Source organism: Crocodylus porosus, unplaced genomic scaffold, assembly GCF_001723895.1.
Source record: "Crocodylus porosus isolate Cpor-Errol unplaced genomic scaffold, CroPor_comp1, whole genome shotgun sequence".
NCBI classification, from domain to species: Eukaryota; Metazoa; Chordata; order Crocodylia; family Crocodylidae; genus Crocodylus; species Crocodylus porosus.
Window position 1 is genome coordinate 25,514,340 of NW_017728915.1, and position 10,559 is coordinate 25,524,898.

The window sequence follows — 10,559 nt, forward strand, 5'->3', positions numbered from 1 at the left end:
TTGGGGCGCTCTGGTGAACAAACGTTCCCCCAGATCCTGGTGGTTACCCCGATAAACTTATAGGTGGCCATCAGATCACCCCTGAGCCTGGGCTTTTCCAGGCTAAAGAGCCCCATGGCTCTCAGCCTGTTGTAAGGTCTGTTTTCCTGACCTTTAACCATGCACGTGGCTCTTCTCTGGACTCTCAAGCTTCTCCACATCCTTTTTGAATCGTGGAGCCCAAAACTGGATGCAGTACTCCAGCTGCAGACTCACCAAGGCCGAGTACAAGGGGAGAATGATGTCTCAGGATTTGCTTGAGAAGCATCTATTGATGCAAGCCAGCGTTTTGGTCGCTTTAGTAGTCACAGCATCGCATCGCAAGTTTGGTTTGTTTGTTTGTTTTTTGGCTGTGGGGTTTTTTTTTTCTTTTCTACTGATGAAAATAGCAGTATAAGCAACCCATTGTCTGAGAGTTATGTAACATACACTGATTTAGCATTTTGATTTGTACAGGGTGAAAATTTGCACATGTAATGACAATAGGGTAGGAAAAACTACAGTGATTGGGAAAGAGGGCCTATAATATAGAAGAGGCCTCCTTTTACCTTAAAACTTCGTTAGGTCATTTAAAGTCCCCTCTGCCATCCCCAGTCCTCTTGTTTGGCCTAACCCTTCATGTGGCACATGGCTGAATATTAAATTAATTTGCTACACTGCGTTGCCATTTGCACTCACTGTTTACATCACTGAATATAGCTCTAGTTTCTCAGGCGTCCTGGAGTAGCTGTTTATGATGAATATATCCTGTAATTTGAATATTGTTGCTAATTTTTATTTTTCATTCTAGCCTAAAGTTAAAGACTTCGGAATTGACCCTGAGAACATGTTTGAATTTTGGGATGTAAGTAACTAGTTAGCACTATGCAATAGTTACTAACTGTTAGAACAATTGTATTAGCTTTGGAGAGCCCCAGAACCAGCCAGTATCATGTGAAAGATTGGGAGATACTGCAATAAATACACATGTGTTTGTTATGCAGTAGATAAACTGCATCACTAAAGGAAAATCAAATGAACACTGGCCTAGTGAAACGCATAAAAACCTTACCTCAGGGCCATTCAGTTTAAAGTCCTCTCGTCTATGCATTGCTGTCTAGGCAGCTGTTGGGTAACAGGAGACAGCGCCTTACTCCCAGTGTATATCTTATAAGTAGTTATTATAAGCTGTGACATTTGACAGTTGGAGGCCTACTGTATATAATCTAGGTCAGTAAAGGTCAATATCAAAAGAACAGGAGTCTAATCTGATATTTAAAAGGACACAAATTGTAAATTCAGTGGCCCTTATTCTCTGACTTTCTGAAGAAGTAATTTGAACTGTACCTGAAAGTGTTAGCTAGGTCAGCTCATAGCTCCTAATAATATGCCTGACAGATTAGAGGTTTGGAAGCTGCTGTTACCAAAGCCACAAAAGCTGTGTGTTTAGCATTTAAATTGGTTTATCCTTTAAACGGTTTCTTAGCTTGGCCAATGCCCCAATGATTTGTGGAACACCTACTCTGCCTGTACGATGTGAAAACTGTGATTTATGTAGGGAATAGCTACATGGAGAGGGGTATACTGTATTAGGAAAGCACTTAATGCATATTTAGCTGTCTTGTATTGAAGTTTAGCAGCTGAAAATGAGATGGAGCCAGTACTAAGTGACCTGCCAGTTCTCTGGATAGTAGCAAATGCTTGAGAACCTTTGCTTTAAAACATCAGGAGAGGTTACGTACTTAATGCCTAAGGGAGCATTGGCCAGTGGGATCACCACTTTGTGCCTTACACTTTGTGATGCAGTGTTACAGGTGAAAGCTTCATAAACTTATTAGCTGAATGGGGCTCCGAACATATGGTACTACATGTACAACATAGTCTTCACTAGCCAGAATAACTGCCAGCCTTCAGAACTGTTTTGTGTCATGTCTTGTTCTTTCCATAAGTTCAACCTTTTTAATGTATTTTTCAAGCTTGTTAAATGTTAGAGTCATGAATAGACAGTGAGCATAAGAGTTCCATGTTTCCCAAAAGTTTCTGTAAACATGACTTGGAATTATATTTTGGGTTGAATACTCCAGCTAGCTTATTTTGGATTCCATAATAAAATAGTGCAAGTGTCTTCTGGGTTTGTTTAATGTTAAATCAGCCTTTTCCCAAAGAGGCTCACTTGTTTGATGTGTATGTGCAGAACATGGAAGGATGCTAACAAATCTCCCCCCGTAACATCTTGTGCTCTTGAAAAGATGGAATGGATTAGAAAAAAAATCAATTAATGGTTGGAAAAAAATTACGAAAGAGCAGTGTAAAAAGAAGTATCAGAATGTATTGCTGGAGGTATGTTACTGCTGTCTAAAACAATCTTTTATTTGCAGTGGGTTGGTGGCCGCTATTCATTGTGGTCAGCCATCGGCCTCTCCATTGCCCTGCATATTGGTATGTATCTATGTTATAGAAACACAGTCATTACAGTCTGCGTGATATTTTTTTTGCTTCAGCAGTACTAACCAGATTCCTGCTTGAGTGGGGGGGTCAGACTTTCATATTGGTGTGGGAGGGTGGGGTCGAGATGTTAAATTACACAAACTCTTCTTCCACTAGCTGGATGTTTGTGCTAAAAGGCCAACCAGTAAAGGAGCAATTTCAAGTTTCAACACTATCTTCAACAGATCTGTACGTGGTGATAAATGACTACTTGCATCGGCAAAATATCCCTGATTTTACTTGTAGTCACAACCTTTCCAAAAGCAATTGTAACAAATACTTTTCAATTGCATTTACTTTTTTAATGTTTTTAAAAAATGCATTTAGCTGTTTCTGTAGACACACATATTAAACATTGAAATACTTCAACACACTATCTAAGTCAAGATACTATATTCAGGACTAAAACAAGGATGCTACCCTGTAACCTCCCTCTCTGACTCTCCACTTCCCTCTCTCTAGTACTCCACATATGTAGGCCCTAATGACTGACACTACCTTTTTGTGTACTTTTTCACATGCTTACTTTGTCAAAATTAGGTTTTCAAGCAAACCATAGCATGACTTTTGACTCAGTTTTACGAATGGAAGGAAGTCTGACTGGGTACCAGTCTTGGTTGTTTTGCAGCCCACTCTTCCAAGGAAATCAGGTGTCAGCTGGGAGAGTTAAACTGTATTTTGGTTTATTCTTAGGTTTTGACAACTTTGAGAATCTGCTTGCAGGAGCCCACTGGATGGTGAGTCTGAGAATGTCACAGATTACGTTCCAGTTAGCTTGGTTCCATGTTGCTATTAAAAGACTGGCACACAAGACTGGCTTTTAAAGTTCAGTTGTGGAAAAGTACTTGTCTTCCTCCTGTTCCTCATCCCTTTCATTGCTTGTAAAATGTCTCCACCTAGAAAGCCTCCCTCGTGATTAATTTTGTGGGGACAGTTGCCTTAAAACATGCAGACGATCCAAATTCTGAACCTAAGATTCTGACTCATGGAAGTCCGCTGTTTTATCTCACTGTAGTTTTTCTTTCTGTGTCTTCTCCTTGCAACATAAAAGGACAACCACTTCCGCACTGCTCCCCTGGAAAAGAACGTGCCCGTTCTGCTGGCCATGTTGGGCGTCTGGTATATCAACTGTTACGGAACTGAAACCCATGCCCTTCTGCCCTATGACCAATACATGCATCGTTTTGCTGCCTACTTCCAGCAAGTAAGATCTCGCCTGAGGGGAAGATGTTAAGTCCATAAAAGATGGTCCATAGTTATGCAGTCAGGTTGTTACTTACTTACTGATTTGATGGTAGCCATTTAGAAATAAATGACTTTTGAAGGGCTCTTAGGAGTGTGAATACCTTGCTATAGACAGCTCTTGTTTACTGTAGTTACAACAATTGATGCAAGCCCTCCCTTGCCAAAGAAACAACAGATTTTTATCCTCATTCCAACCCTCTGGTTTTGCATAAACCAAACACAAGCAAAAAAAATACAGTGTTTAAAGCAGGGGCAGGCAGCTATTTTGGGTGGAGGGCCACTTACTGAGTTTTGGCAAGCCATTGAGGGCCACATGACAGGCAGCCCAGGGCGGATAATATTAATTTTCTAAATTTTTTTAGGGGCTCCGTGGGCTGGATAGAATGGCTTGGCAGGCCACATCTGGCCTATGGGTCATATTTTGCCTACTCCTGGTTTAAAGCATAAGGCAATCACTATTTAGACCAGCCCTGCAAGAACTGTAAGGGAAAACTTGTAGAATAGTCAGGTTGATAAACTTTCATCCTTCATGCTTCTAGGGTGACATGGAATCCAATGGTAAATACATTACCAAGAAAGGCACTCGTGTGGATTACAACACTGGCCCTATTGTGTGGGGAGAACCTGGAACCAATGGGCAGCATGCCTTTTATCAGCTGATTCATCAAGGTATAACCAGACTGCTTTGAGTATGTTAGCAGCATGGGTTTGGGGCAAGTTCTCAGTATCTGATATCAAAATGACCATAGACCACAGCACTTGTGCTGTTAAACCAGGGGAAGGATATTGGCTAATCTGACCTTTCATGGTCATTGAACTACTAGTGTTCTAAAGCCACTGGTTAACAAGGCTGCTGACTCTGATGCAGTCGCTGTAGGATTAGATTTTTTTTTTTCCTAAAAAAGACTCCTAAGTAAGGTTAGCCACAAACTTCATGAAACTTTTCTTGCTTTCTGTAGCTGGTTTAGAGTGTCTGGAACTTTTGTCATAATATTGCAGGGGAAGGTAGCAAAAGTTTTCTGCCTCTTTTTACCTGCTCTCTTGTAAAGTATATCTAGGTGACTAACAGTGTTTTCCTGGTAGGAACTCGCATGATTCCCTGTGACTTCCTAATCCCAGTCCAGACCCAGAACCCAATCAGGAATGGCTTGCATCATAAGGTAATGCAAGATGCTTTTAATCAATGGCAGTCTATTTCCTCTTACTATTGCTGAAGGCACTAGAGTTCATTCCACACTGTAATATGCCTGAACATACTGGTAAATAGACCATGTATTTTAAATGTACCACTGTGATTGCACTCTTAGGGTGTGTCCCCACGAGTGGGAACATGTTTGTTGTCAGGAAACACCCATGCGTGTGTGCTCTGGCATGTGGCACATTGCCCCGTATGGAGTAGGGGAGAATGGGACCAGCATCTGTGCTTGCTCCAGCAGCCTCGCATGGGGTTCTCAGGGCTTCCAGGTGCTGCTGCTGTGGCAGTTCAGCAGCATAGAGCCTGGCTGGCAGCCATAGTATAGCTCCATCTGGCTAAGCTCCAGTTTTTGGTGGTACATGCTGCCAACACATGTACTGCCCCGCTTTTTTTAAAAGCATAGGTTTTTTTGACACCAGGATCTTCCCCTGCACTGCAAACTTAGTAGTATGGGGAACGCCAGCATGAATACCACATGAATGTCCACGCTTGTCTAGATGTGCCCATTGAGCGGGAACATGCAGTTTGTGGCACCTCATAGGGTTTTGAGATGCTTCAAAATGCATGTGGTACATGTCAAAAGGTTTTCTGTGCTGCATATTTTCAGTGCACAGCCAAAATTAGATGAAGTATCCAAAAAAAGCAGGGCAGCACATGTGGCTGCAGCATGCATTGCCCAAAAGTGGAGCTTGGCCAGCTGGAGCCCCAAGACCCTAGGTAAGGCTGCTGGGGCCAGCCCGCGTGCTGGTCCCAGCCTCCCTACTCCACCCAGGGCAGTTTGCCATGTGCCAAAGCACACGTGCGGGGGTATACACGGGAACAACTACCAGAGGCACAAACATACGGGGATGTGCCCTTAGTCTGTGAGCAAACAAATTTAGGTTTTTCAGCCACATATATTATAGCCTCTGACCTTGTACCTGGTGGAGGTCTTGTCTTTGCAGCTACAGTTTTAGAGGCAGACTTTGACAATGTGGCTTCTTGATTATGTTATTGGAGAGAGGCAGGTATTGGAGATAGCTCCTGCAATCTAGAGTGCATACTGATCCTGAGTGTGAAGAGTTGAGTTCTCAAAGCAGATAAAACTCTCCTGACAAAGTACTGCTGAGCATAAAGCTTGAACTTCCTTCAGCCCAAATTAATGGAGTTAATAAGAAACTGTCTATGCCCAAGGTGGTAGATTTTGAGTCTGGATTCCTTACTCAGGAAAGATTCAATCTATCCACTTTATTTTGGCCCATTCTTAACAATCAAAAATTAAATGAGTTGACAGTGACTACGCACTGCAAGTGTGAACTAAAGATTCTTCACAGGGCAAACATTTGTCAAGTGTGACAGAAACCTGATGCCCACAGCTAATATTTCCTGTAGTACCAACTTCAGATGTTAGTGCTGTTCATACTGTACTCTGTTAACACCTTGCCAGAGAAATCTGACACTGATTACAGGCAGGAATTAAAAAGATGACTTGCAAAATGGAGGACAGGTGGGAAGCAGTTTTACTGAACCATTGTTAGAAATAATATAGTATTGTGGTAACTGTGTGGGCCTAACCAAAATAGAACATGGTCTCTGCCTACAAAACTTTCCAATAACCTTCAAGTCAGGGGGAGAGAGGTGGTGGTTAACTTCAGTAAGTGTACAGGGTGAGTTAGCAGGCTCTGGAACTTGGCACATTCTTACAACTTATTGTCTCTCTTATTTAAAGTAAATGGATGCCTGGATTAGCCAGTTTGGAATAGGTCTGACTTCAGCAGAGCTAGGAATTTATGCCAAAGCTTTAAACCCTGCTTTGCATATATCCAAGAACCTGAAAATACTGTAAATGCTTGTTAAAGACTCATGACATACCATGACGTTCCACTCTACAGATAGCTACTAGGTGCCTCATTTTAAGCAGAAATCCCAGTTGGTCCTGAGCTGTAACGTCTAGACAACGTTCCCATCCTTTAGCTAGAAGAACAGTAACTTTTGCTGCTTGTTACTATCTAACACCTTCCTCTTAGATCCTTCTGGCCAACTTCCTTGCCCAGACTGAGGCCCTGATGAAAGGAAAGACTACTGATGAGGCTCGTAAGGAACTGCAGGCTGCTGGCCTGAGTGGTGATACTCTGGAGAAGCTTCTTCCTCATAAGGTACCAGGGTTTTGAGAACTGTCTTAATTTCCGTCAAGTTGCACCTCCATTTTACTCCCCTCGGTATGTGCATTCCAAATTCTCAGGGGTTTAATGTAGTTGCGAGATGATTTATTAGAAACAGATGGGAAGTAGTGTGCCCTCTGGTGGCTATTAAAATGAACAGCAGCAAGCTATAAATACTGAACCTAAAGATTCGATGACTAACTTGGCTGTGTTTCTCCATGGGGCAAACTCCTTTCTTTAAAAACAAACTAGGTTACTGTTTTACTAACAGAACAGTGAGCAGGAAACCTTGCAGTGCTTATTGGGAAAGATTAGCTTTTTGCTCTCTAGGCTTATTTGCTGCCATCACTAGAGCTGAACCTGTGCATGCGGCTGGCATGTGGACATGACATTTTGCTATTATGTTTACAATAAACTTCTAAATATGGCTTTTGGGATGACCAACAAATTGAAATTACTGTTCGTTTCCCATAGGACACTTCAGATCCCTCTGTGTATTGTCTTTTAATGGAAATAAAATGTGGGTTTGAGGAGTCTTCTGATGCAAGAAACGCTGTGTAATATTACTTTGGTTTGTTTTAAAAGGTCTTTGAGGGAAATCGCCCAACCAACTCCATTGTGTTTACAAAACTTAACCCATTCATTTTGGGAGCCCTAATTGGTAAGTAAATATGTTTCTTTACTGTTAATGTTATAGTGAAGTTTTTTGATGAAGCTTACTGATAACTTGGTCTGTTTTTTTTCCTCCCCCCCACCATGCACATAGCTATGTATGAACACAAGATCTTTGTTCAAGGAGTTGTGTGGGATATTAACAGCTATGACCAGTGGGGGTAAGTCTGACCTGTTTCCTTACGAGCTATAGGACACTATAATTCACTGCTCCTTTGGAAAAAAAGATTAGGATGATGAAGAAAGTTTATGCACTGCATACATGCACATGCATATGCCTTTTTTGGATAAAGCAGCTTATCTCCCTACATAAACCTGTGCAAGGCATCACTCTAGGGAGGATTAAAGGACCTTAGTCTCTTTAAACAAATAGCAATATATAGGGAGGAGAGAGAGTAACTGAAGCTTTTGGGAATAATAGAGGAGGAAAAAGATACTTCCCGTTTATAGAAGTAGTCCCCTAAAAGTAAAAGGCCAACCTAAGTTACCTCACACCTACAGGAACAGTAACAATGAAGCAGCTTTGAAGTGAAAAGCCAACTGCTTTTTGATTTCCTTTCCTGTTTCAAGCAGATATCCACAGGGATAGTCTCTAATCCAGAAACTGTAACTCTGATGTAGGCTGCCTTTCAGATGATGCATCTGTGTAATACTATGGAGGTTTTTGATATGCTCAGCCCCAGATTTTCAAAAGCAACTAATAATTATTAATTCTGGGGTGTGGGGCTGTCTGGGTATATGAATCCAGATGGTCTAATTATGTCCCATTGAGGGCTTAAAATCACTAGACTCTAGAAAACCTGATCTTTGACTTATTCCAAAAACTAGACAAGTCCTCCAGTTTACTTAGTGATTAATTAAACCTTTACTCTGCCACACACCGGCACCATGGACCTCCTATAGGATTTCTGCCCTGTGAGGAATTTCTCACTTAGTCTCTTTCCACCAAACAAAGTCAAGACTTCCTCAGGAAACAGTCAAGTGTTGTTCCTTTTAATCCTGTTCTCACGTGCTAGGAGCAGTGTTGCTTTCCTGCATAAAACCTCACAGGAGGCAGCGAAGAGGCTGGGGAATGCCTGACTGTTCTGGTGAAAGCTGTGTCTTCCTTTTTAAGTAGCCAGTGGAAGGTGATGGGACCCTGCAGAACCTGGGTATCCACAGGAGTTCTGGTCATCTCAGTACATCCAGGAACCTGTTTGCATTCAGCGTACTAGTGCCTCCTTGGCCTGGTTCCTAGAGAACTGCGCTACCACCGCAGTCTTCTCTAGCAGCTTTATAGCAGTTGAACCAGGGGTTTCTGGAAGGTTGAAACCTGTCCAGAACACCACAGCTCCTGCTACAACAACTGAGGTCTGAAAAAGAGCATGACCACACATACTTAAACACTTCAAAACCAAAAAGGGTCCCTTCCATCCTATATCTGGTAGCAGGAGATCTGAGGTGACATGCTACGCAGCTGGGATTCACCTCCTGTAGGTTTCAGAAAATCTTGTTTTGCTTTTGTTCTTTCATTCCTAAGTTCTTATTGCCACCACAGTCTCTATTAGCTTCCCTGGAAAGCTGGACAAAGTGCCTTGCCCAAACCTATGGGGTTTTGTGGGTTTTTTTTCCCTTTGGCTGAGGATGCCACAGCCTGGTGTTCTGAGACAAGAACATAAAACATTAGTCTGTAGCAGTGGTGCACAACCTACAGCCCCTGAGGCAGGTCTGGCCTGCAGCGCCATGTCATTCAGCCTTTAGGGATCCCCATAGGTCTGAAAATTTGGTGGCAGGGGAGTGATTGACAGCATGTGGTCTGCAGCTGGCTCTGCCATGCAGGGTTGGGTCAGAGTGTGTAGCACTGATCTGTGCCACGGCCTACAAGTTTCAGTATTGACTAATAGCAACATTTACTAAGTGGTTGTTGTTTTACTTTAAATTACTTCTTTATTTCTTCCTCCCTCTCGCTCGCTCTCTCTCTCTCTCTCTCCCTCTGTAAATGCAGAGTTGAGCTTGGAAAGCAGTTGGCCAAGAAAATTGAACCAGAACTGGATTCTGATGCCCCAGTGACATCTCATGATAGCTCAACAAATGGGCTCATTAACTTCATCAAGAAGCATAAAGCCTGAACTGAGAGATGCAGAAGACACCGACAATCTATCCACCGAAAACCCAGATCAATGTTGTAGTCATTGCTTTCTTGTTTTTTAGCTATTTTTAACCAAAATAGCACTTCACAGCTGTAGCTTCTTCACTTCTTGCAGTTTAATCCTGTTCTGTCAAGTGCATTATAAAGGAAAGCTAGTTTTGTGAAACTCAGAGATTGTATAGTTGCTATTTTTGTGATCGTTAAACTGTAAAGTGCAGCTGGTGTATCCCTCACTTCTGTCTCCCAGCTCCCTTTAAAGATGATCACATGTTGAAATTAGAAAATAAAAGACACAGTGGACAGTTAAGCCTCTTTACTCTGTATTTGAATAGCGCTGTCCTAACAGTGCTAGCCTTGTGACTATGTACAAGACTGGTACCGAGTAAACTAACTTCTGGTTGGTGTGTTTTTTGTTTTCTTTTTGAACTGGTGTTACTATATGCCTGGGATTTAGTATGAAGGGAAACTTAGGGAAATCATACAATCCAACATGGCAGAATTGCTCAGATTTGTAGTATGTGATTCATTGACATTTTGTGAGTACTGCAAGTGTGTTAAAGAGGAAGGGAAGATTGATAAGTGTGGTGAAGCCTTTCTTTTATATGCATATTTTCTTCCGAACACTAGGTGAACAGCTACTCTAAATTGGTGGGAACTTTTCCTGATGTGTCAT

The 10,559-nt window shown here is 42.1% G+C and overlaps 1 protein-coding gene across 1 annotated transcript in view; it reads left to right on the plus strand.

Annotated features, from left to right (window-relative positions):
• GPI (glucose-6-phosphate isomerase) overlaps positions 1–10,288 on the plus strand; it is a 29,485-nt gene extending 19,197 nt beyond the window's left edge. Inside the window, exons 9-18 of the mRNA XM_019535865.1 lie at positions 830–883; positions 2,397–2,457; positions 3,199–3,242; positions 3,557–3,709; positions 4,290–4,419; positions 4,834–4,910; positions 6,952–7,080; positions 7,672–7,747; positions 7,853–7,919; positions 9,743–10,288. Coding sequence (XP_019391410.1) covers positions 830–883; positions 2,397–2,457; positions 3,199–3,242; positions 3,557–3,709; positions 4,290–4,419; positions 4,834–4,910; positions 6,952–7,080; positions 7,672–7,747; positions 7,853–7,919; positions 9,743–9,866 — 915 coding nt within the window. The 3' untranslated portion in view covers positions 9,867–10,288. The remainder of the gene's footprint in view (positions 1–829; positions 884–2,396; positions 2,458–3,198; positions 3,243–3,556; positions 3,710–4,289; positions 4,420–4,833; positions 4,911–6,951; positions 7,081–7,671; positions 7,748–7,852; positions 7,920–9,742) is intronic.
• The last annotated feature ends 271 nt before the right edge of the window (positions 10,289–10,559 follow it).